The following is a 21,882-nucleotide window of genomic DNA, read 5'->3' on the forward strand; positions in this document are numbered from 1 at the left end:
TTATCCATCCATCCAGTGATGGACATTTGGGTTGTTTCCAGCTTTTGGCTATGTGAATAGTGCTTCTATGAGCACTGCGTACACGTATTTGTTTGAGTCCTTGTTTTCAACTCTTTTGAGTATATACTGAGGAGTGGAATTGCTGGGTTAAAGGGTATTCTGTGTTTAATTGCGTCCAACTGCTTTCTACACAGAACTTTCAATCAATCCTCTCACTTAGGCCTACCTGCAGCCCTCCCAAGATACTTCTAAAGGTAACTTGGTGCATGCATTTCCTGAACCTATAAGGGTTCCATGATCATTTCAGATTAGTTCTTGGTTTTCTACAATTCTGTGTTAGTATTCAACTTTCTCAAGTTGGCTAGATCACTTATTATTCAGCCATTTGCTTTCCCATTTCAAAACGATTATTGCTGTTCTTTCCTCTCCCTTCCTTGCCCTAGCAAGTTTGTGCCTTCTTTCCATCACACTACTGTCACTTTTACGGGAGTTCAGAAGGGAGTAAAGGAATACTCAATCTTCTATTTTATTTTATTTTATTTTATTTATTTTTTTTAAAGATTTTATTTATTTATTTGACAGAGAGAAATCACAAGTAGGCAGAGAGGCAGGCAGAGAGAGAGGAGGAAGCAGGCTCCCTGCTGATCAGAAACCCCGATGTGGGGCTCGAACCCAGGACCTGGGATCATGACCTGAGCTGAAGGCAGCGGCTTAACCCACTGAGCCACCCAGGCGCCCCTCAATCTTCTATTTTAAGAGTCTCATGCTCTACCGACTGAGCTAGCCGGGCTCCCCAATCTTCTATTTTAAATCAGAAATCCATAATAAACATTTTAATATCACCTACCTACTATTCTATCCAATTTAAATGCCTCTCCAGTATAATGAACTTATTATGGGGGACTGTAAGAATATATAAGGATAACCTCTGCTCTCAGTAAGCTGACAAACTGGTCAAGAAGATACAGTAATATGAAGGTCATCTTCTTACATATGTTTAACACTGCATGAATGTTAAGGTTCTGTTATATTCTGCTATAGTAAACTTATGGAGGGCTGAAAAGGAAAACCCACACCCATAGGTAGGACAGGTCTCATATGAATTATAAAGTCATCCCTGCCATCAATCACTAGAAATGAAGAATTGAGGAAGAGGTGAACTCTAGAAAACCTAGCATGGAAATTCTGACCTTCTTTCAATAATTGCTTCCAGGATCAGTTCTTGAAGGCTCAAAATGTCTATGCGGATGTTTTGAGTTGACAGGGATCAACATAGTCATTGCCAGGTGAAAGCAAGCTGAGACATAGCAGGAAGGCATACCTGCAGTGAATCCCAAATTGAAGACACAACCAGACTTTGGAATCTGAGTAATTCGGGCCATATAATAATTCTTTTTTTTATTATCCCCTATTTTCAGACAGTCCTTTTGGAATGTTACAATCTTGTCTCACCTGTAACACCGTTGACAGTTACGCACCCACATAGGCCAGTGGTGAAGAGGAAACAGTAGCCCCCTTAGCAGGGGGAGGTCTGAGAGACTGCCACTCCCTAGGCAATATTTCTTTCAAATGTTCTTTTGGAAGATTCCCTTTCAGTGCCAACTTGAAAGGTTCTGAATTGAATTTTAATTTATTTTTTGACAGAGAGAGAGTGGGGGAGGGGCAGAGGGAGAGGAAGAGAGAATCTTAAACAGTCTCCACACTCAGTGTGGACCCCAACGTGGGGCTCGATCTCGGAACCCTGAGATCATTACCTGAGCCAAAATTAAGAGTTGGACACAACTGACTGAGCCACCCAGGCACCCCTGAATTTTATCTTTTAATTTAAAAAAGTATCCTTTTATTATACAAGTACACAAGGATTATATATGCACTTATTATGTGGACACTTTAAGCCTTGGTTTATAAGAATAAAACAAAATAATCCTGGTAATGCATTTACCACAATGTTTCACCTATATTAAGTGCTTTAAAAGATTAGTATTAGCAGCTCCCACTATGATTACTGTATCTCCTCCTACTACTATTACTGCTATTGTTATTACAAGGTCAGTACCAAAAGAGCACAGGCAAGCAGGCAGAGACCACACTGAGCTGTTGTGATAGGAAAAAGCTTCACAGAAGGACCAAGATTTTGAGCTGGGATCTGAGTTTGAGAAGATCATTTTAGACAGAGGATATCATGGAACAAACAATTGAAGGGAAACTATAAGCTCTTTTGAATGTAAGAATAGGTTTTTAGCCTCAGACTAATGCAAAAATTTTCAAATATGTATCTCCAAGTATAGATTTCAAGAACAGCCAATGAAACCTGATGAGAATATTTAAGGAAAATTTTACTTTTTTAAAGATTTTACTTATTTGAGAGAGAGAGAAAGTGCACAAGAACACAAGAGAGGGTAAGGGACAGAGGAGGGAGAAGCAGACTCCCTGCTGAGCAGGGAACCCAATATGGGGCTCTATCTCCAGACTCCAGGATCATGACCAAAGCCAAAGGCAGACGCTTAATCAACTGATCCACCCAGATGCCCCTTAAGGAAAAATTTTAAATGAAAAAGTCCCTTCTAACAAAGTAGTCTAAATATCCCACTATCACACAGAGAGATGTTCTACCAGATTTAATAATTTGCTTATAATACAAATTACTTTCACTAGATGTATGAAAGTATCTCAATTTCTTCACACACAAGATTTTAACTATTCCACAAAACAGAAACCAAAGCAACTTAATACAACTAAAATCAAAGCAGGCTGTGTTAAACATTAATGACTGCCCCATTAGCAAGATAAGAGAAACTGATCATTCGACAAATAGCAAGAAGCTGTGCGTGTTTATATATATTTAGGTTAATATATTATTTTTTGTCAATAAAAAGCTGTAATAAATATTTTGTAGTAGTAATAAGAGATCTGGAGTATTTTATTAATTTTATCATTAATACTTAAGCACCTAATTTTACTAAAGATGTTTTGGACTAATTTTTTATTATACCTTTTTTTTTTTTTTAAAGATCTTATTTATTTGACAGAGAGAGACAGTGAGAGAGGGAACATAAGCAGGGGGAGTGGCAGAAGGAGAAGCAGGCTCTCCACTGAGCAGGGAATATAATCGAGGCTCCATCCCAGGACGCCGGGATTATGACCTAAGCCAAAGGCAGATGCTTAACAACTGAGCCACCCAGGCACCCCTTACTATACTCTTTAAAAACAGTATTCTTCCGGGAGCCTGGGTGGCTCAGTGGGTTGAGCCGCTGCCTTCAGCTCAGATCGTGATCTCAGGGTCCTGGGATCGAGTCCCGCGTCGGGCTCTCTGCTTGGCGGGGAGCCTGCTTCCCTCTCTCACTCTCTCTCTCTCTCTCTCTGCCTGCCTCTCTCTCTACTTGTGATCTCTCTCTGTCAAATAAATAAATAAATAAAAATCTTAAAAAAAAAAAAAAGAAAAAAAAACAGTATTCTTCCTCTTCTTTTCCATAATTCCAACTACTATTCCAATCAACCATTTTCTTCTTAACATGCTAATTTGTATGCATATATCTTCTAAATTTTCTTGCTTGCTAAAAATAAAAGTCCTTCAAAATATCAAAACCACACACCTTTGTGATGGCACATAGTTTCTTACCTGCACTTCTCAAATTAGGGTCCAGCCCTGGCATCTCTTTGTTAGCTTCAGGGCTGACACTGTAGATTGACGCCCCTGCTTCACTGACGATACTGAGAAGAAAGAAAAGGGGAAATATGATTTTCCAAACTTTCTCCCTGTCAAAGAAAATTAATGAATAAGACTGGGCATTATAAGAAAAAGAACTGCAGTGCAAAGTGCTTTCTTTATATTTCAGTGGTACCTGTAGCATATAACTCTTCATAAAGTGATCAAGTAAGGTTTGTGTTCTTCACAGAGGAAATACACAGGTTTAAATCCATAACAAATTCATTGAGTTGTTTCCTGTCAGTAGTAAGGACACAGTTTATAGATGAACACAATGGACCCTTTCCCCTAATACAAACTTTGAATTTCCAGAATATACTGAGATTCTCTTCTGTTCATAATCTGTTACGATGACTCCCAACTGAATTAATCATTCTAAAGTATTATGGAGAACACATACATGTGAGTGGATATGTGCACATGTGGGTATATAAAAAATCACTGTCATAAACACTGCCATGATTATTACTCAATTATAATGAACCACCACAAATGTGAATAGGAAACTGATCAGACAGGATATTATCCCACTTCTTTTCAGGAGGGCCTGAAATCATCCTTTTAGTAAACTTGAAGCCTTTCACTTCGGGCAGGTATTAAACCATTATTTAATCAAAACATAACACACATTATCCTCTTCTTCTTCGGCTCCAAATACTTTTCAAACCACGGTGGGAACACTCTTTTACAGTGGACAAGTATACAGTGGTTGACATCACTACTTCACTCCTTCAACATTTTTAAATTACAGGTATTCTTTTTTTCAGATTTTATTTATTTCTTAGAGAAAGAGACACGTGTGAGCACATAAGTGGGGGGAGAGACAGAGAGAGAGGGAAAAGCAGACTCCCCAGAGCGGGAAGCCAGACACAGGGCTTGATCCCAGGACCCTGAGATCATGGCTTGAGCTGAAGTCAGACACTTAACCAACTAAGCCACCCAGGTGCCCCTAAGTTGGAGGTATTCTTTATGACATAATATGCAAAGGAACATTATCTACCCGAAGTATTCATGATACCTGTGGCTTTACCATGAGACCAGCCAGGTGTCAAGACTCAAAAGCAGAAACATGTTTATGCTTTTTAATCCACTCTTAGAAACGTCTTCCTTTCTCTGTTCCTCAATATTTACTTTAATTGTGAGACAAGTTTAGTGGATAACTTTTAACATATTGCCTCACTGTAACAGCTGAACACTGATAAGAAAAGTGTGAAAATAGTTAGCTTGCTACCCATCTTTGAATAATTCTTGACTGAACTTTGACAACAATTATAAGCCATCAAGACTTCAGAAGATAATTTTGGGGAATATGAAGATTTTATGTATTTTTTGCAACCAAGTCTACTGTCCTAAATTTCCTAATAGGAAAAATGAACACTGTAATTGTTACCATCATCATACAGAAAGAGGTAACTAAGTGCATATTACACACAAAGTACAAAATCAACCACTTTATAGACTTTATCTCATTTAATCCTTTTATGGTGATTTTTTTAACAGATAAGTAATATGCCCAAGGTCACTTGGTTGGTAAACTACTGAGTTGAATTTAAACCCCAATCTGCTTTAAACCTAAGTTACACTCTTAACCAGCACACACAAACAACTTCTGAATAGCTTTTTTTTTTTAAAGATTTTATTTATGGGGCGCCTGGGTGGCTCAGTGGGTTAAGCCGCTGCCTTCGGCTCAGGTCATGATCTCAGGGTCCTGGGATCGAGTCCCACATCGGGCTCTCTGCTCAGCAGGAAGCCTGCTTCCCTCTCTCTCTCTGCCTGCCTCTTCGTCTACTCGTGATCTCTCTCTGTCAAATAAATAAAATCTTTAAAGATTTTATTTATTTATTTGACAGAGAGAGAGAGAAAAACCATCTTCTTCCTTTCTTATGTGTCTAAGGTAGACTCTAAAGCACCTAGAAGGCCAAATATATTCTACAGTTTCAGATATGCACTTTAAAATTAAAAGGTAATTGTGCTTTTTCTCCAAAATAAGATACAGATTCTGCTTAACTTCTACTATGTAATGATGAAGGAGAAAACGTAATGTCAAATAAAGCTTGAAGTGAAGAAAACTCTTAATGTGGCATAACAGGATGTTAAAACCAACACTCTAGAAGGGATTTTTCAGTTCCATTATAGTGGCAGTTTCTAACCAGAGGCCCATGATCTTCTGGATAGGGAGAAACAGGATTAACTAAAACTGCATACAAAATATGGTGTCTATGCATTTTTGTCTAGGAAATGGGATTATAGTTTTCAGTGATTACTTAAAACCCATAAGCCCTCAAAAAGTTAGGAAGCACCATCACAGGGTAAGAATATTCAGTCACTGGTCATGGAAAACTGGTTTCAAACACAAATCAACAGTCTAACAAAGTTTTTTTCTTGAAAAAACCTAGAGTATCCATGAAGTATAGGCTGGACTGATTATTAAGGGAAAGAATATTTTTAAAAATTTCACCACAGATTTATTTTCTATCATTTTAAAAAGGCTTCAAAATTGCTACTGTTAAGTAAAGGGTAATGAAGTGGTAAATAAAAATTCCAGTTAACTGTGGCTTTTAGCAGTTTGGTACCTGAGAATTTGCTGGGTGATTCACTGTCTCTTGGAAGTTATAATTCTCAATAGACTGAGGGAAATTGTTGCAAAGAAAAACACTCAGATAATAAATATTCCTCCAAATACCACACTGCCACTTCTTTTAAACAGAGGAATACAAAACAGATGTGACACACTGCACTGAAATATTTTAGATTAACGTTAATATTAAATCAATACAAAACGTAGTAAATTTCATATGCTTTAGTTATTAGATAGCATGGGTCCAATAAACAGGTCACTTCTAAGTGTAGAACAGAATGCTCCAATAATCTAAATGAACAAAAAACCCTCAACACTGATTTCTTCAATATACAACATATAAGGACCTAAGAAGTTTATGTGGCAAGAACTAAATGAAACAAATCAAGCTGGGAGTGGTGATGATTTTTTCCAGGAGAATTTGCAAAGAATAAGTGTTTATAATGCTCCCACCCCCATTTTGTTCATTCCCATTTGGATTTCAAAGATAGACACTCAAAAAATATGCTAGATTTTCTAAGCCACTTTCTGTTTATTGCAAGTTTCCCAATAAGCTATGGAAAAGTATTCCAATTATCTCTAATATATTTTGAGAAAAGCAAAAATGAACTTTACATAAAATTCAGACAGCTCACGATTTAATAAATATTACATTCCACAAAACTAATTTCTCTCAGGTGTAAAGAAACTGGGTGCATAATCTTAGCAATTTGATTACTTTATTTATTTTGCCATAAACCAGACAAGATTCTGAGCAGAATTTATTATTTGGGGGGAATTTAACTGACATAGTTGTAAATGAACTGAAGGTTCAATATTATTACAGTGCTCTGAAGCCCCTTCAAATTGCTAGTGCACACAAATACTTAAATATATACATACAGTATCTCAAGTGTTAAAAATATGTAAGTAAATTTCAGAAGCTACCACCAGACTTAACATTTTACTTAATATATATGTTAATGCGCTAATAGTCTATAATTGAATATGTATTTCTAAAAGCACTTAATCAAATTCAACACGATTTTAGGGTCTTTTTTTAATTTAAAAAAAAAAAAAAAAACCACACAGCCAAAACTAAAAAGTAAGTGAAATGCCCAGTATATGGATGCATATACTTTTAAATTCATTTTTAAAATTTCTAATAAAAAGTCTACATTAAAAATGCTAAATTGTTATATCTCAAGTTAAATTCAATGACATTACATAAACTGATCATTTATCAGTATAATTTTATTTTTTGAAAAGATATGTTTAAATTACAGAATTTGTAAGTGTCTTCTGAGAAAACAGATTGTATGTTGATGAATCTTTTAAAACCCAATTTGTTGGGGCACTTGGGTGGCTCAATGGGTTAAGCCTCTGCCTTTGGCTCAGGTCATGATCTCAGGGTCCTGGGATCAAGCCCACATCAGGCTCTCTGCTCAGCAGGGAGCCTGCTTTCCCCCCTCTCTCTGCCTGCCTCTCTGCCTGCTTGTGACCTCTCTCTGTCAAATAAATAAATAAAATTTAAAAAAAAAATAAAACCCAGTTTGCAAGTAGTTTTCTTATAATGTCTATTTGTTCTGATAATAAAGAGAACGGCAATTTTTTTTTTTTTTTTTTTTTGAGAATGGCAATTTCTTTTACCAAACTGAGATGTGGTCGGGTGGGGACTCTTTTCATGAGACAGGAAAACCAGCCGTTAGTTTTTTTAAGTTATTAGACTAATAGTTTTCACATTCATTTACAAAATTACATGATGTCTCCTCTCTTCTCCCCATTTCCCAAATACAAAAAGAGCTTTGGTGTTTTCTCTTATTTTAAAATAAATCACATGCATCCTTATGTTAACAGGAGAAATTCAAAGGTAATCTATTTAAATGAAAATGCAGTTTTTTATTAAGATATCAAAATCAGCCAAGATAGAGTACTTAAATCAATAAAAACTGATGTGTTCTTGGTGTGCCTGGGTGACTCAGTGGGTTAAGCCTTTGCCTTCAGCTCAGGTCATGATCCCAGGGTCCTGGGATGGAGCCCCACATCGGGCTCTCTGCTTAGCGGGGAGTCTGCTTCCCCCCCACTCTGCCTACTTGTGATCTCTGTCAAATAAATAAAATCTTAAAAAAAACAAAACAAAACTGATGTGTTCTTCTTTTCAAAAGTACATTAGAATTCTTCAAAATTTACTGTTACGTAACAAGCTTTCTTTTCTTCCTTCTGCCCACCAAAAAACATGCACTAAATAGCTACTACATTAAATGCACAATTAATTTCACTAAAGTTTTTAAAAACAATTTATCTAAAAACCATTCTTCCAAATTTTCAGACTGAGAAACATTCATACGGAAAAAGTAATGCCTTGAGCTAAGTTTCCCAACAAGTAACAGAAAGTGCTAAAACAGCCAACAGAGACCTTGATTCTGTGCTTTGCACAAGAGATAACCCATTCTGAAGTATGAAAGGATGGCTGTTGTACTTTTAGGGGGTAGGAGACAAAGCCAAAACCAAACCACCGTGAAAAAAAGGGGGTATAGGATTTAATGTTTAAAGGATAAAGCTTATTTCTAAGAAAATATCAAAACAATTTTAGGTTCTAGAATTTAGTGATAAATTGCCATTTCAGGGAGTCTCAAATGAACAGTAACTAGTTGCTTTAAAAACCAGGGTAGGGGCACCTGGGTGGCTCAGTGGGTTAAAGCCTCTGCCTTCAGCTCAGGACATAATCCCAGGGTCCTGGGATCAAGCCCCACATCAGGCTCTCTGCTGAGCAGGGAGCCTGCTTCCCTTCCTCTCTCTCTACCTGCCTCTCTGCCTACTTGTGATCTCTGTCTATCAAATAAAAAAAAAAAACAAAAAAAAAAAAAACCAGGGTAACCTGGTGATAAGGAAGCAAAGAAACAAGGAAAATCATTTGCTGTTAAAGACGTTTAAACTATAGAATTCTTTCAGATGGTAGCTTGAAAATATAGATCAAGTTACAAATTCTTTCTGAATCAGCTATTACATTTTTAAGAATTAAATACAAAAGAGATCTTAAATACACAAAAAATGAAAACGTGCTAGTCAAGCTTTTACTGAAAGAAACTGAAAATCAAAACACCTATCATTAAAGGGTTCATTAAATGAAAACCTATACTGTTGCTAAAAATTGGTTACAAAATACTAGGTGAAAAAAACTGGTTATATGACTATGATATGAAAACAACTCTGATATTTTAAAATATAGATCTATATAAAAAGAAGAAAAGAGAAGGCTTATGTATATAATGTTAATAGTATTTAAATGAGTTATTCCTTTAACTCTAGATTTTTCGGCAATAGCCTTGTAATATTTGTAAACAGAAAAAGTTTAGAAATTAAGTCTAAAATAACAATTGTTAATTGCCCAGGAAATCTGATATCACATAATGCCCAACATTTTCTTTTATTCTACCAAACTGTTTTGTATAGTAATTAAAGTTATTTTGAACTAAATCTGGGAAAACATGTCACTTGTTAGTAAAAACTTCCAAACATGGCTTCTAGATCTCAAACAATAACATTTTATGATATTGCTATAACATAAAAGGTGGCCAAGCAGAAAAGTCAAGAGTAAAGTCTCAATTTGTACATACAGACCAGATAAGAAACAAATGTATGATAAAAAATTTTACAAGAAATTACATACTATATATATCCTTAAGTTTTACTCAGTCCCTGGCCTCCGAACCCACCACCTAAGTTATCCTTCATGATCGCCAAGGAAAAATCAATTCACTACCTGCAACATACAAGATGTGAGGTGACACAGCAGTGTGCTAGGAAAGTGCTGTATTTGGATAAAACACTAAAAACGAAGTATGGTGAAGGAGAAAGACAGAAGGCATACAAGCTCAAAATTTCAAAGCCGCCAAGTTTATCTTTAGCTATGTAACACTAGCACCATCTGGTGGAAGACCAGTTAGAAAGAATTCAATTACCAGTTTAAAGAAAGAAAGAAACAAAATTCTAAACCTCCTTTCAGAAGATGAGCATTTTTCAAAGAGAATAAGCCTAGCAATAGTACAGTAATCACACGGAGGACCATAATAAGCCTGGGAGAACTTAAAATGTCTCCCAAAGGTGTATGTACTCCCAGATGCACATCTTACTGTATCTTAGCCACAAAGCAAGATTGCAACAGTACAGAATTCCCTCGGCTACCTTTCCTTCAGTCCCCCATACCACAGCAGATGAAAAGAATACTTTCTGGCCACAAAGGAAACCCAATAAAGGTAGACCCAAATTAGTGACTATGCAGCAGAACTTTAATTTGGAGTTTAAGGTTCCACAGAGCACCAGCTACCTATCTGTCCATGCTAGAAATACACCAAGAGTATTCACGAGAGACTCTGATTCTGCTCTTCAGCATCAGCCGTTTATGTGCACAGTAATGCTGAGCCTCTACAGCGAACCACGGTGTGGCAAAACACTACACTGAAATCACTGTTGCTGCTGGCCCTGGGCCGTCCAACAACAGAGAAGACAAAAATCACTGGTATCTTCAAACGCTGTTATGGGGAAAGCAAATCAACAAATTGAGAGACAAAAAGGATGGAGAACTTGCCTCCTATCTGGAGGTTGGGTCCCTCCACTGAGGTAGAAGCTATTTCTAACCAAGAATGGCACCAGCAGAAATGACCGCTACTTTACACAGTAAGCACCCCTTTTAGTCTCTCTTTCCCTTCCCTTCACTTGCTTTCCTTTTAAAAAATCCCTCCTTTATTTCTCCGCGCCCCCCCGCCCACATCGACATTTGAGACCAATAAGAAGTTGTTGCAAGTACTGCATGGTACCACTAAGGGAGCTCAAGAAAAAGCTGCCACAGGAGCAACCAGTCACAAGGCTGGGAGCCCACGTTGTGTCAGACTATAAGCAAAAGGACAGGGCCCCCTGCCAATAAGACAAGAAAATCAGGCAAAGAGAGGAACACCAACTACAGAAGAAAGGGCTGTCTGCGGAAGTACTATAGACATTCCATATTCATGACTGAAAAGACACAAAAACTAAGAGGGCAGGGAATAAAAGACTGACCTGATTTTACAGTGAAAATGTCCTCTGATCAACATTTTGAAATGTACTGATCTAAAGAACATGATGTCAACCTACCAGCCAACACCCCAACCCACACCAAAAAGTATGCTTCTCCTGATTCTTACATTTAACTCCAAAACTGTCCATTTTTTACTGCCCATTTTTTACTTATTCATATAATAACCAGTTATCTGTATTTGTTTACTCTTTTTCAAATGCAGTTCTATTCAGATATAAATTTGAGAGTTGCATAGAGAATTGTGTTGAATTTTCTTACAAAGGGAAAAATTAGCCTCATTAACTCATCTTTTCATCTTTTCTAGCTTTTATACGTCTATGCAAGTTTATCCACTAGTAAATATGAAGAGTGCAGATTGTTAAGCATAGACTTTATTCTTTTATTATCCATCCAATAACAGAAGTCAGAATCGAAATTACCAATTTAGAGGATTTAATATTCTCATATTTTGCTAATAATAAGTATTCAATAATGTCATACTAATTATTAAGTTTTAAGAAAGAACAATAACAAAAAAGGAGAGAAGCAAAGGAAATGAGACAATTAAAAGTAAAATAATAACAATAACAATAATTAAAAAGACAGAGGCTGAGACTTACTTTGCCAGTGAGTAGTAGCTCAGCTCTTTTTAGCCACACTAGAATAAAGTTTGGGAAACAGCAATGGTTTTTTCTTTGTGTGTGTGTGTGTTCTTCAAGATTTTATTTATTTACTTATTTATCAGAGAGAGAGAAAGAGAGCTCAAGCAGGCAGAGTGGGAGGCAGAGGCAGAGAGAGAAGCAGGCTCCCTGCTCAGCAAGTATCTCAATGCGGGACTTGATCCCAGGACCCCGGGATCATGACCTGAGCCTAAGGCAGCAGCTTAATTGACCGAGCCACCGAGACGTCCCAAGGAAACAGCAATGGTTTATGCTACATTCCCTAATACTCTTCTAAATATTACCACTGATAACCTCAGCGAACTCCACTAATAAATGACACACATTGACCGGCTTGATCTAGCTTTCATACCTTGTCACCCATTCCTACTTTTCTCCCTTCTCATATTTGTTTTATTCCTAACCCTCCACACCCCTATTTTCCTCTGAAGTGAATTTACACCTTGGCAGAAGTCATCACCGGTCCCGGCTCCCTTGCCCCTGTTAAGAGAGACCCTATCTACGAACTTCATCCTACACATGCACCAGATAGCAGCCTGGAGTAGCCACAACCTTCAAAATTTCCTTTGGCCACCCAGATAATGCTTGGAGGGGTGGAGGGACAAACCTAAGCATACAAGCCAGGCATACGATACTACTCTAGATCAACAAATTTTCTAATCGTGGTTTTTGTTTTATTTTGGAGGGGGGTATGCCTGGGTGGCTCAGTGGGTTAAGCCGCTGCCTTCGGCTCAGGTCATGATCCCAGGGTCTGGGATCAAGTCCCGAATCGGGCTCCTTGCTCAGTGGGGAACCTGCTTCTCTCTCCACCTCTGCCTGCTTGTGCTCTCTCTCTCTCGCTCGCTGACAAATAAATAAAATATTTTAAAAAAAAAGTTGTTGTTTTTTTTTTTAAGATTTTATTTATTTATTTGACAGACAGAGATCACAAGTAGGCAGAGAGACAGGCAGAGAGTGGGGGCGGGGGAGCAAGCTCCCTGCTGAGCAGACAGCCCGATGCAAGGCTCGATCCCAGATCCCAGGACCCTGGGATCATGACCTGAACTGAAGGCAGAGGCTTCAACCCGCTGAACCACCCAGGCGCCCCCTAATCGTGGTTTTTAAAGGTACACTGAACAGATGGAGGGAGAGAACAAATTTCAGTTCAGCTGACTACTCTGTTTACTTCTTTATCTATAGTCAGATCTTTACTTTTTTGGGATCACTGCACATTTCTGGCTCTGCTATATTACACTGTGTAAATATTTAGGAGAAATAATTCCTTTCAAGGATCTAAACTTCCACTGTCGTTATGGCAAATGAACCTGTTTATGCTATGTTTGTTAAATAACAGCAAGCCTAAAAGAACACAGGAATTTACTAACATATGTGGTACACAAACATCACAATCATAAAGCTTCTTGTGGGGACATAGTAAGAACATGAAAGGCCAGTTTATTTTTATTACCATTGCCCTGTAATTTTCTTTAGCTCTACTACAACATTCCTTAATTCAAACCTTTCCTGAAGCTACAGGAACAGAGTAGACCGAATGTACACAAACTATACCTCAAACTACCCCCATCTCCATGTGACCTTCCCTGTTTCTAGAACAATGGTTCTCCAACTTGATCCTGCATCACAATCTGTTGCAGGCTGTTAAACCACAGCGACCTGGGCCCCACCCCCAGAGTTTCTGCTTCACTGGGGCCAAGAATTTGCATTACTAACAAATTCTCTGGTTGTGCTGATGCTGCTAGTCCTGGGACCACACTTTTTGTTTTACGGTTTTATTGACGTATAATTTATAGTTCATAAAATTCACCCAATTTAAGTATATAATTCATTGACTTTTAGTAAATGTTATATAACCATCACCAAAATCCAATCTCAGAACATCTCCATCCCCGAGATAGTGTGTGCCCATTTACAGTTCTCATTCCTACCTCCAGCCCAGGTATCCACTTTCTATTATTCTGTCTCTATATATTCACCTCACCTGGACATTTTGCATAACTGTAATAATAAAATCAGTGGTCTTCTATGTCTGGCTTCTTCACTTGTGATGTTTTTGAGATTCCTCCATGTTGAGCATCACTGTTTCCTTTTTATTGCTGAAAAGTATTCCATTGTTCTAGATATAGCACATTTTATTTATCTGTTCATCAGTCGATGGACTCTGGGGTTCATTACAGTTTTCTGTTATTAGGAACAATGCTGCTATAAATATCCATGTACAAATCTTTATGTTGGACACACATTTCATTTCTCTTAGCTTCCCAGGAGTAGAAATGCTGAAGTATAAATTTATGCTTAATTTCAAAAGAAACTGCCTCGCTGCAGTTTATTCATTTCCATGATGATACTTGTTAGTGTCTTTTTGAATAGCTATTCTAGTAGTTACTAAGTGGTATCTTTTTACTTATAGTTTAATTTACATTTCTTTAATTAATGATGCTGAGCATTTATTCAATGTATATGTTGGCCTTTCCTAATCTTCTGTAGTGAAATACCTATCTAAATCTGTTGCCGATTTTTAATTGGTTCATTTGCTTGTTATCGAGTCATAAGTGTTCTTTATGTATTATAAATATATATTTATAAGCATATAAATATATATAAATATAAGTCTTTATCAGGTACGTGATTTGCATACATCTTCTCCCAAATTTTGGCTTGCCCTGTCATTTTCTTAATGGTCTTTGGTAACAAAACAGTTTTTAATTTTGATGAAGACTGGAACTATACTTTGAGAACCACTGTTCTAAAGCTTCACAAATCCAAAAGAAATAACAAACCCTTGAAAAATGTGAAAGCTTAGTGGTTTCCCATCTGCATAAGCAAATATAAATGTCACTCATATCCACTTTCCTGTTTTGTTTCCTTTTAGCAAAGCCTATTACAACTATCATCCTAAATATGCTCACCATTTTCAGAAGGAAAAGAAAATTTGCAACTAACTGGCTTTAATATTATTATGGAATGGATAAATTCAGCAGCAAACAGGCCTGAGGTATCAACTGAGAAAAGTGGAGAGAATGCTAGCACAAAAGAATATGAACTTCTGAGCCAGTGTTTTCAGAATCACTGGTCAGGCCTATGGCTTTTAATGCCATATTTAAAGCTGTAAGAAATATGTCTACTCCACAAAATAATGGAAACAAAGATAAATAGTGCACCATAGTAGAGGATATAGAGAAAAGAGAATTCCCTGAGATACGTATGATTTATTTTGATATTTTTTTATCCTGTTAAAGGGCTAGCATTTATTTTTTTAGTTTGCTAGTCACCATACAGTACATCACTAGTTTTTGATGTAGTGTTCCATGATTCATTATTTGCATATAACACACAGTGCTCCATGCAATACATGCCCTTCTTAATACCCATCACTGGCCTAACCCATCTCCCCAGCCTCCCTCTTCTCTGAAACCCTCAGTTTGTTTCTCATAGTCTGCAGTCTCTCATGGTTCATCTCCCCTCTGATATTTTTGTCTAATTTTATAGTCTTCTTCACTAAAGATTTAAAAATAATTCACGTATCATTACGGCCCTTTCTTTGTTGAAAAGTTATTGAATTTTAAATTAACTTTAAATTAAAAGAAGCCAAAGGTGGCAACCAAAGTTCTAATCTTGTCTAGGACCATAACTTGCAATGTATGAAACATACTTCAAAAAAATATATCAGAAAGGTTTAATTCAGGTAGAAGCAACAGTAAGATTAGTAGTTTCTAAGGTGAAACCCAAAATACTCCATGTTTACTCCTTGATAATTATCCACATCCCCAAATGAAATCTAAGGTTAAGAAGCTTAATGAACAGGGGCACCTGGGTGCCTCAGTGGGTTAAAGCCTCTGCCTTCTGCTCAGGTCATGATCCCAGGGTCCTGGGATCGAGCCCCGCATCGGCCTCTCTGCTCAGCGGGGGGCCTGCTTACTCCTCTCTCTCTGCCTGCCTCTCTGCCTACTTGTGATCTCTGTCTGTCAAATAAATAAAATCTTTAAAAAAATAAAAAAAGAAGAAGCTTACTGAACATTATTTTACAACCATGACCTGAGCCACATACTCTGTGATTTTATGGAGAAACCTTAACAATAGGAAGGATTTAAGTTAAAAGTTAAGTTAAAAGATGAAGAAAATCCATTTAGGCTTGCAAAAAGAGTCTTTCTTTATATAATTCAAGTTAACACAGGATGTGAAGCAAAAAGCTTTGTTCACTGTAGAACTACCAGGCTTCCAGTAAAATGCTTTCAAATATTTATGTTCCAATACATGGATATTGTTGATAACATAAAAGTCATTAGTCCTCATTGCCTTCTAATTGCTGGGGATGGATTTTTTATTTCTACTAACTTTCATATATTACACTACAAAGAATAAGCCCATTAGCCAATATTCATCCTCCCTTTTCCACTGAGCCACTTCGAGCCACTTCAAAGGAAGCTGTCCAAAGAGAGGCCAGAAGATAAGAGTTTCACAGGTGATCCACAGCCTCTGAACATGATCTGGCGCCCCATAACTTCACTTTTAGGCATCTTCTCACCCAACTCTTTTATATTTTTTTTGCAGTTCAAAATACCTAGAGTCAGTAGAACTTCTCTCTCAAACTCTACCAAGTTAGGGCATCACCATCTCTGTGATGTTATGGACTTGAGATCCAACATGAAGATCAAGATAAGAGAAACACAAGAGTCTACTCAGTAGCACACAGCCAATTATGACTTATCCATACAACTGAAAGGTAAGAATAAGCAAAATAGTGTTTTAAGCTTTCATTTTGTCCCAGAGTTCAGTTTCTTTCCTCAGTCATTTAGATGCCAGTCCCTACATGGAACTGACTAATCAGGTTAGCTCTTCCTTTATTCACCCATCTTTCCTCTGGGTGGCTCAAGGTAGAAAAAAAAAAAAAAAGGAACAACCAGGGACCTCAAACAGGATGTCTTACTCCTGGCCATTTAAGATTTGACAATCATTGGTGTGTGCATATATATACGGCAATATGATCATAACAGAAGCTCATCCTTGAAGATCTGCAATTTCCTAGTGAGATTCTTAATAAAAATGAGGAATGTGGAGGAGTTCTCTGGCTGACCCTCACCATTTACCCAGTGAAATCCATAAAATAATCACTAAAACCTTTGTTCACACAAATAGCAAATTAGTAACACACCAAATAAGTATAAAGGAGAGTAAGAACACGCCAAGACATACAAACTTCTACACAAACCCCGTGTGCTCTCCAAAGCTAAGAGAACTGTACCATTTTAGCAATTTATCCATGGATTGAATAAATGTGCTCAGTCGGTTCCTGAGAAAGGGAAGAGTGATCAGTTATATATGTCCTCATCTTGTCTGCTAATCTTGACATTTTTCAGCAAGTAAAAGTTCCAAATGGCAGGTGTCAGGAGGCCTTAGCCTCACATGTGGTGCTAGAAGGCAGGAAAAGCAGCAGCAGCATGTGATCATGTCAGAGATGCACAGAAGCTGCCTAGAGAGCACATTCTGAAAAGAGCAAACCTCAGACGTGGTTAAATCAATCTAGTGCCAGATGCCGCTACTAGAACAAAGCCTTGCTGCCAAAGATTAGCTGCCCAGAGAAACATTCAACTCAAGAGTCTCACAAAAGAGAAAACAGCCAAGTGCAATGGCACCTGTCCATATCCTGTCCGTCTGATAATTTGGTCAAACTAGATCTTCCATGCAGAGAAGAAAATGGCCACAGAATGCTTTGCTTACTCTACAGATGGGTATTATTTTAGCAAGGCCCTCTTCAGTTATTCTAATAATACAAATCTCCTGCATTTGCATAATTATAGCTTTTTGAAAGTGCTTTAAGATCTACTAACTCTAACTTCCTATAAGGGAGTCAGGATCACAAGTACCTCTTCATTTTACCTATGGAGTAAGAGAGAATCAAAGAACTCAAATTAGGCCAAGGTCATCTGAAACCAAGACTTAAAAAGAAAAAGTGAGCTCCAGAACTGTTTGGCCAGACTTCTTTCTGTTTAGATATCTACTCTGTCTGTTCCTCCCTCCCAGTTGTCTTTTCACAGGTTTTCCCAATAATAAGAAAGTTTTGGAACCTTTTCAAAGTTGTTTGTGAAGGTCAATCAATAAGCATTTCGTTCCCAGAGGTTAATGTAATTTGCATGATGGTCTCTGTTTCTTCTCAGATTTGACTCTTAAGAAATAGTAATGATTTCTGAGGAATATTCAAAGCAGGAGATGCTGGAGAAGCACACAAATACATAAATTGTTTAGGGTGGAACATTCACGATCAGGTCCTCTGGTTAGATACATCAGAAACTAAACAAACTAGGATTTTCAGAGAGCAGTACACAATATAATGATATAATCCCTAAAAAAGAAAATCCATTATCATTAGAATTTTATGCTCTATTTGAATATACAAAGGGATCACTGTGCCAAAGATTGATATGTCAAAACACTAATTTGCTCCCATACCTCAAAGGACAAAGCATATAGATGAATCAGGACTTCACTTGGATTCAAGTTAGAGTTTTTTTTTTTCTACAACGTTTTTCCTTACTATGGCTACACCACTGAAATTCATTTGTTTGCCATATACTTATGGCTGTTTCCACACTAAAACAATTCACTGGAATCTTCACTATCTCATCTTGCCTTCTAAGCAACCAGCAAGTACTATTTTTCAACTGTGGGCAGTTGCTCACATAATTTCTCAATTTCATATTTTTAGATCTTATTCGGATCTATATTCAGATCTTATTCTTATGTAAAGGATAAAAGTAAATATCAACACACATCCACATTCACATAAGGACTAGGAGTACTCTCACATATATATTTACTATTTGAAATCAAGTGTATTAAATACAATTTTAAAATAAATTAAAGTAAAAGTTTCTAAATTAACTTCTTGCTCATCATTAATCTGAAGGTTTTCATTTTTGTAAAACAAGTTATTTTGATATGATTATTTTCCATGTCTGCTATCTTTCTTCCTATATACTTTGCTAACTTAGTTGATTCTTCTTTTTCTTTTTTAAAAAATTTTTTATTTTTTATTTCTTTTCAGTGTAACAGTATTCATTGTTTTTTCTCACCAAACTTAATTGATTCTTAAACTTCCCAGCAACTTATATTTTTCTGCTTTCTTCACTGAAATACAGGGATTTGTTTTTTAGATTTACATAAATAACAACCAGTCCGTGTTCACATTTGAGGTACAGCAAAGATGAGGGTTGGTAAAAACAAAGTTCCTTGTCAAAGAATGATTGCTCAAAAATCATGCAAATGGTAAACAGACACATGAAATGGACACACTGCACTAGAATTAGATCTGGCACAATTTCAACTGAAATACAAGCAGAACTAAGACAAGCCATATACAGGTATCTCATAATTTTCAGTGTCATGAAAACAGTCATCAGTTTCACTCCCCAAAAAAGAGTCAGCACAAATTCAGACATTTCAATGTTAGTTGGCTAATGATGCAATCTCTTTAACTAAGCAGAAGAACAAAAGAAAAGGCTTATGAAAATCATTGACTGGTCTCTGCAACTTAAAAATAAATCCATATGCAGCCAATTATCTCTTTGTATCTCTAAAATTTTCTAATACCTCTGATGGTCTCCCTGGCCAGTTTAAATACTGGGCCTTATTTTTGGCAAATGTTTTTCATCTCAACAATCCTCGATGTTAAGAAAATTATAAGCAGAGGGTGCATGGGTGGCTCAGTTGGTTGAGTAACTGCCTTCGGCTCGGGCCATGATCCTGGAGTCCAAGGATCGAGTCCCACATTGGGCTCCTTACTCAGCAGGGAGTCTGCTTCTCCAGCTGACCTCTCTCCTCTCATGCTCTCTCTCTCTCATTCTCTCTCTCTCAAATAAATAAATAAAATCTTAAAAAAAAAAAGAAAATCATAAGCAGGAAGAAAAGGACACTAAAACCAATAAATGAATAAACACAACCTCCTGGTCTCATCTTACCTAAAAACAATGGTATCTCCCCGATACCTTCATAAATTTCCTGCCCCCAATTTTTAAAACCTGGCCACTAGACATTTACATAATTTAAAAAAACACAATATAGTAAAGTTGGGTTGTTCAGATGTTTAGTCATACTGTAACCTACAGGTATATAATATATACTCTTCAAAATTAAAACAATCTAAAAATAACACAAAAGAGAAGAAAGCTAAAGCTGTGTTCTTGAGATTCCCAAAGGTAAGAAGAAAAGAAAGTTACAGCTGTCACTTAATATGTACTTAACACCATGTGTAAAGAAAATCTGAGATATAATCTGATCCTGAAGAATTTAAACTACAGACTTCCTGATTCTCCAGTGCTGGCAATCACTTCCAACAGTAACTACACAATGGCTGAAAGAACTTTTAAAATTATTTTATTTTCCCTAAGTTTAAGTATGAAGTCTCTATTCCAAAGTAAATTTTAAATGACTGGATGTTGTTCTAAAAATATATTTTATATCAAAGGGCTCCAATGAATTTTTTCTGTTAATTTCAAGTTTTCTAACTTAAACTTAGGATGACTGTTAGTTAAATTACAATCACTAAAGTAATGTTAATGTAGCACACCACATACTTGGAGTCATATTCCAACATCATTTTCATTTTAAAGTTATAAAAACAAAAACAAAAAAGTTAGAATAGAAACAAACCCAAGTGTATGTATGTTAATGTAACTATGACTTTTTAATTCTTAGAGGAAAATTGGATAGTACTGTTTCTTTTTTTAATTATTTTATAATTATAATTATAAACACTGGATGGCTACATGTAATAAATGACTTTACTAAAAATAGATACAAAAATGATTTAAATCGTAAGTCTTTAGGAAACAAAACAAATTATAGACAGAGGCATTCCTACACAGTGATATGGAAGATGTTAACTTTTTCCCCATATTTAAATGGGAGGGAAAAGAAAAAAAAAAGGAAAGAGAAATGGAGGGAGGGAAGGCAAGAGAATTAGATAGATAAATGTTTTGAGGACAGAGAGAGACAAAGAGAGCGAGTACACACATACACGTACATGACTGACAAATTCATTAAAAAAGGGCTTTTTTCCCCCACTAAAATATGTAGGATACAAACTAATAATGGCCTGTAAAGAAGTAACAGAATATAACCAATTGACCTGAAGCAGTCTACTTTGCCAAAGCATCAACCCACTCCACTCTCAGGGGGATATACTGGTAGTAAAATGAATGCATTTCCTCACCTGGAATAAATCACTATCCTCATGAACAAGTTTGAGAGTATCCATTTCTAACCTTATTTGGTGGTTAAAAAACAAAACCTCACATATTAGAAACACACGCACATACAAAGAAGAAACTAAAAATCACCTTTTCCTTTTCTTCCAACCTATGGTTCCCAGGCTTAGAAACCAGGCTTCTGTCAACAGATATTTTTCAAACACCCACTTCAGTTCCAATTTGGCCCTTTAAATATTCCCCAATATACTTGGAGAAATGCAGGCTTTTCAGATAATTTTTAAGAAATAATGAGCATGCATGCTTGTGTGTATGCTGTGTGTGTGCATTTTATATCTGCTTCAAGCTTGAACTTCACCATTTAAAAATTTAAATCTGCCATTACACAGAGAGACACAGCAGATCACTTGTATCTGCAATCACCACTTTCAAGTGCTAGGAGCAAAATTTTATTTTATTTTATTTATTTTTTCAGGAGCAAAATTTTAAAGCAAATAATACTTCTGAGTTGGAAAGAGGTAGATTATAATACAATTAAAGAATAAAGAGGCATAAAATTTACACATTTTATACCTAAATTTATTGTTCTTATGGAAAGCTGTGTTTTCATCACAAAGGTTAAGAATTTATGGCATCAGTCCCCACATCTTAATATCTGTTGGGGGGGGGGGGAGTCTTTCAATTGT

The 21,882-nt window shown here is 36.6% G+C and overlaps 1 protein-coding gene across 2 annotated transcripts in view; it reads right to left on the reverse strand.

The window, feature by feature from the left end:
* SRBD1 (S1 RNA binding domain 1) overlaps nucleotides 1-21,882 on the reverse strand; it is a 203,997-nt gene that overhangs the window by 93,836 nt on the left and 88,279 nt on the right. For both annotated transcript variants that reach the window (XM_047745849.1, XM_047745848.1), the window contains exon 15: nucleotides 3,620-3,711. In XM_047745849.1, coding sequence (XP_047601805.1) covers nucleotides 3,620-3,711 — 92 coding nt within the window. The remainder of the gene's footprint in view (nucleotides 1-3,619; nucleotides 3,712-21,882) is intronic.

The sequence above is a fragment of the Lutra lutra genome, chromosome 9 (assembly GCF_902655055.1).
Source record: "Lutra lutra chromosome 9, mLutLut1.2, whole genome shotgun sequence".
Classification (NCBI taxonomy): Eukaryota; Metazoa; Chordata; class Mammalia; order Carnivora; family Mustelidae; genus Lutra; species Lutra lutra.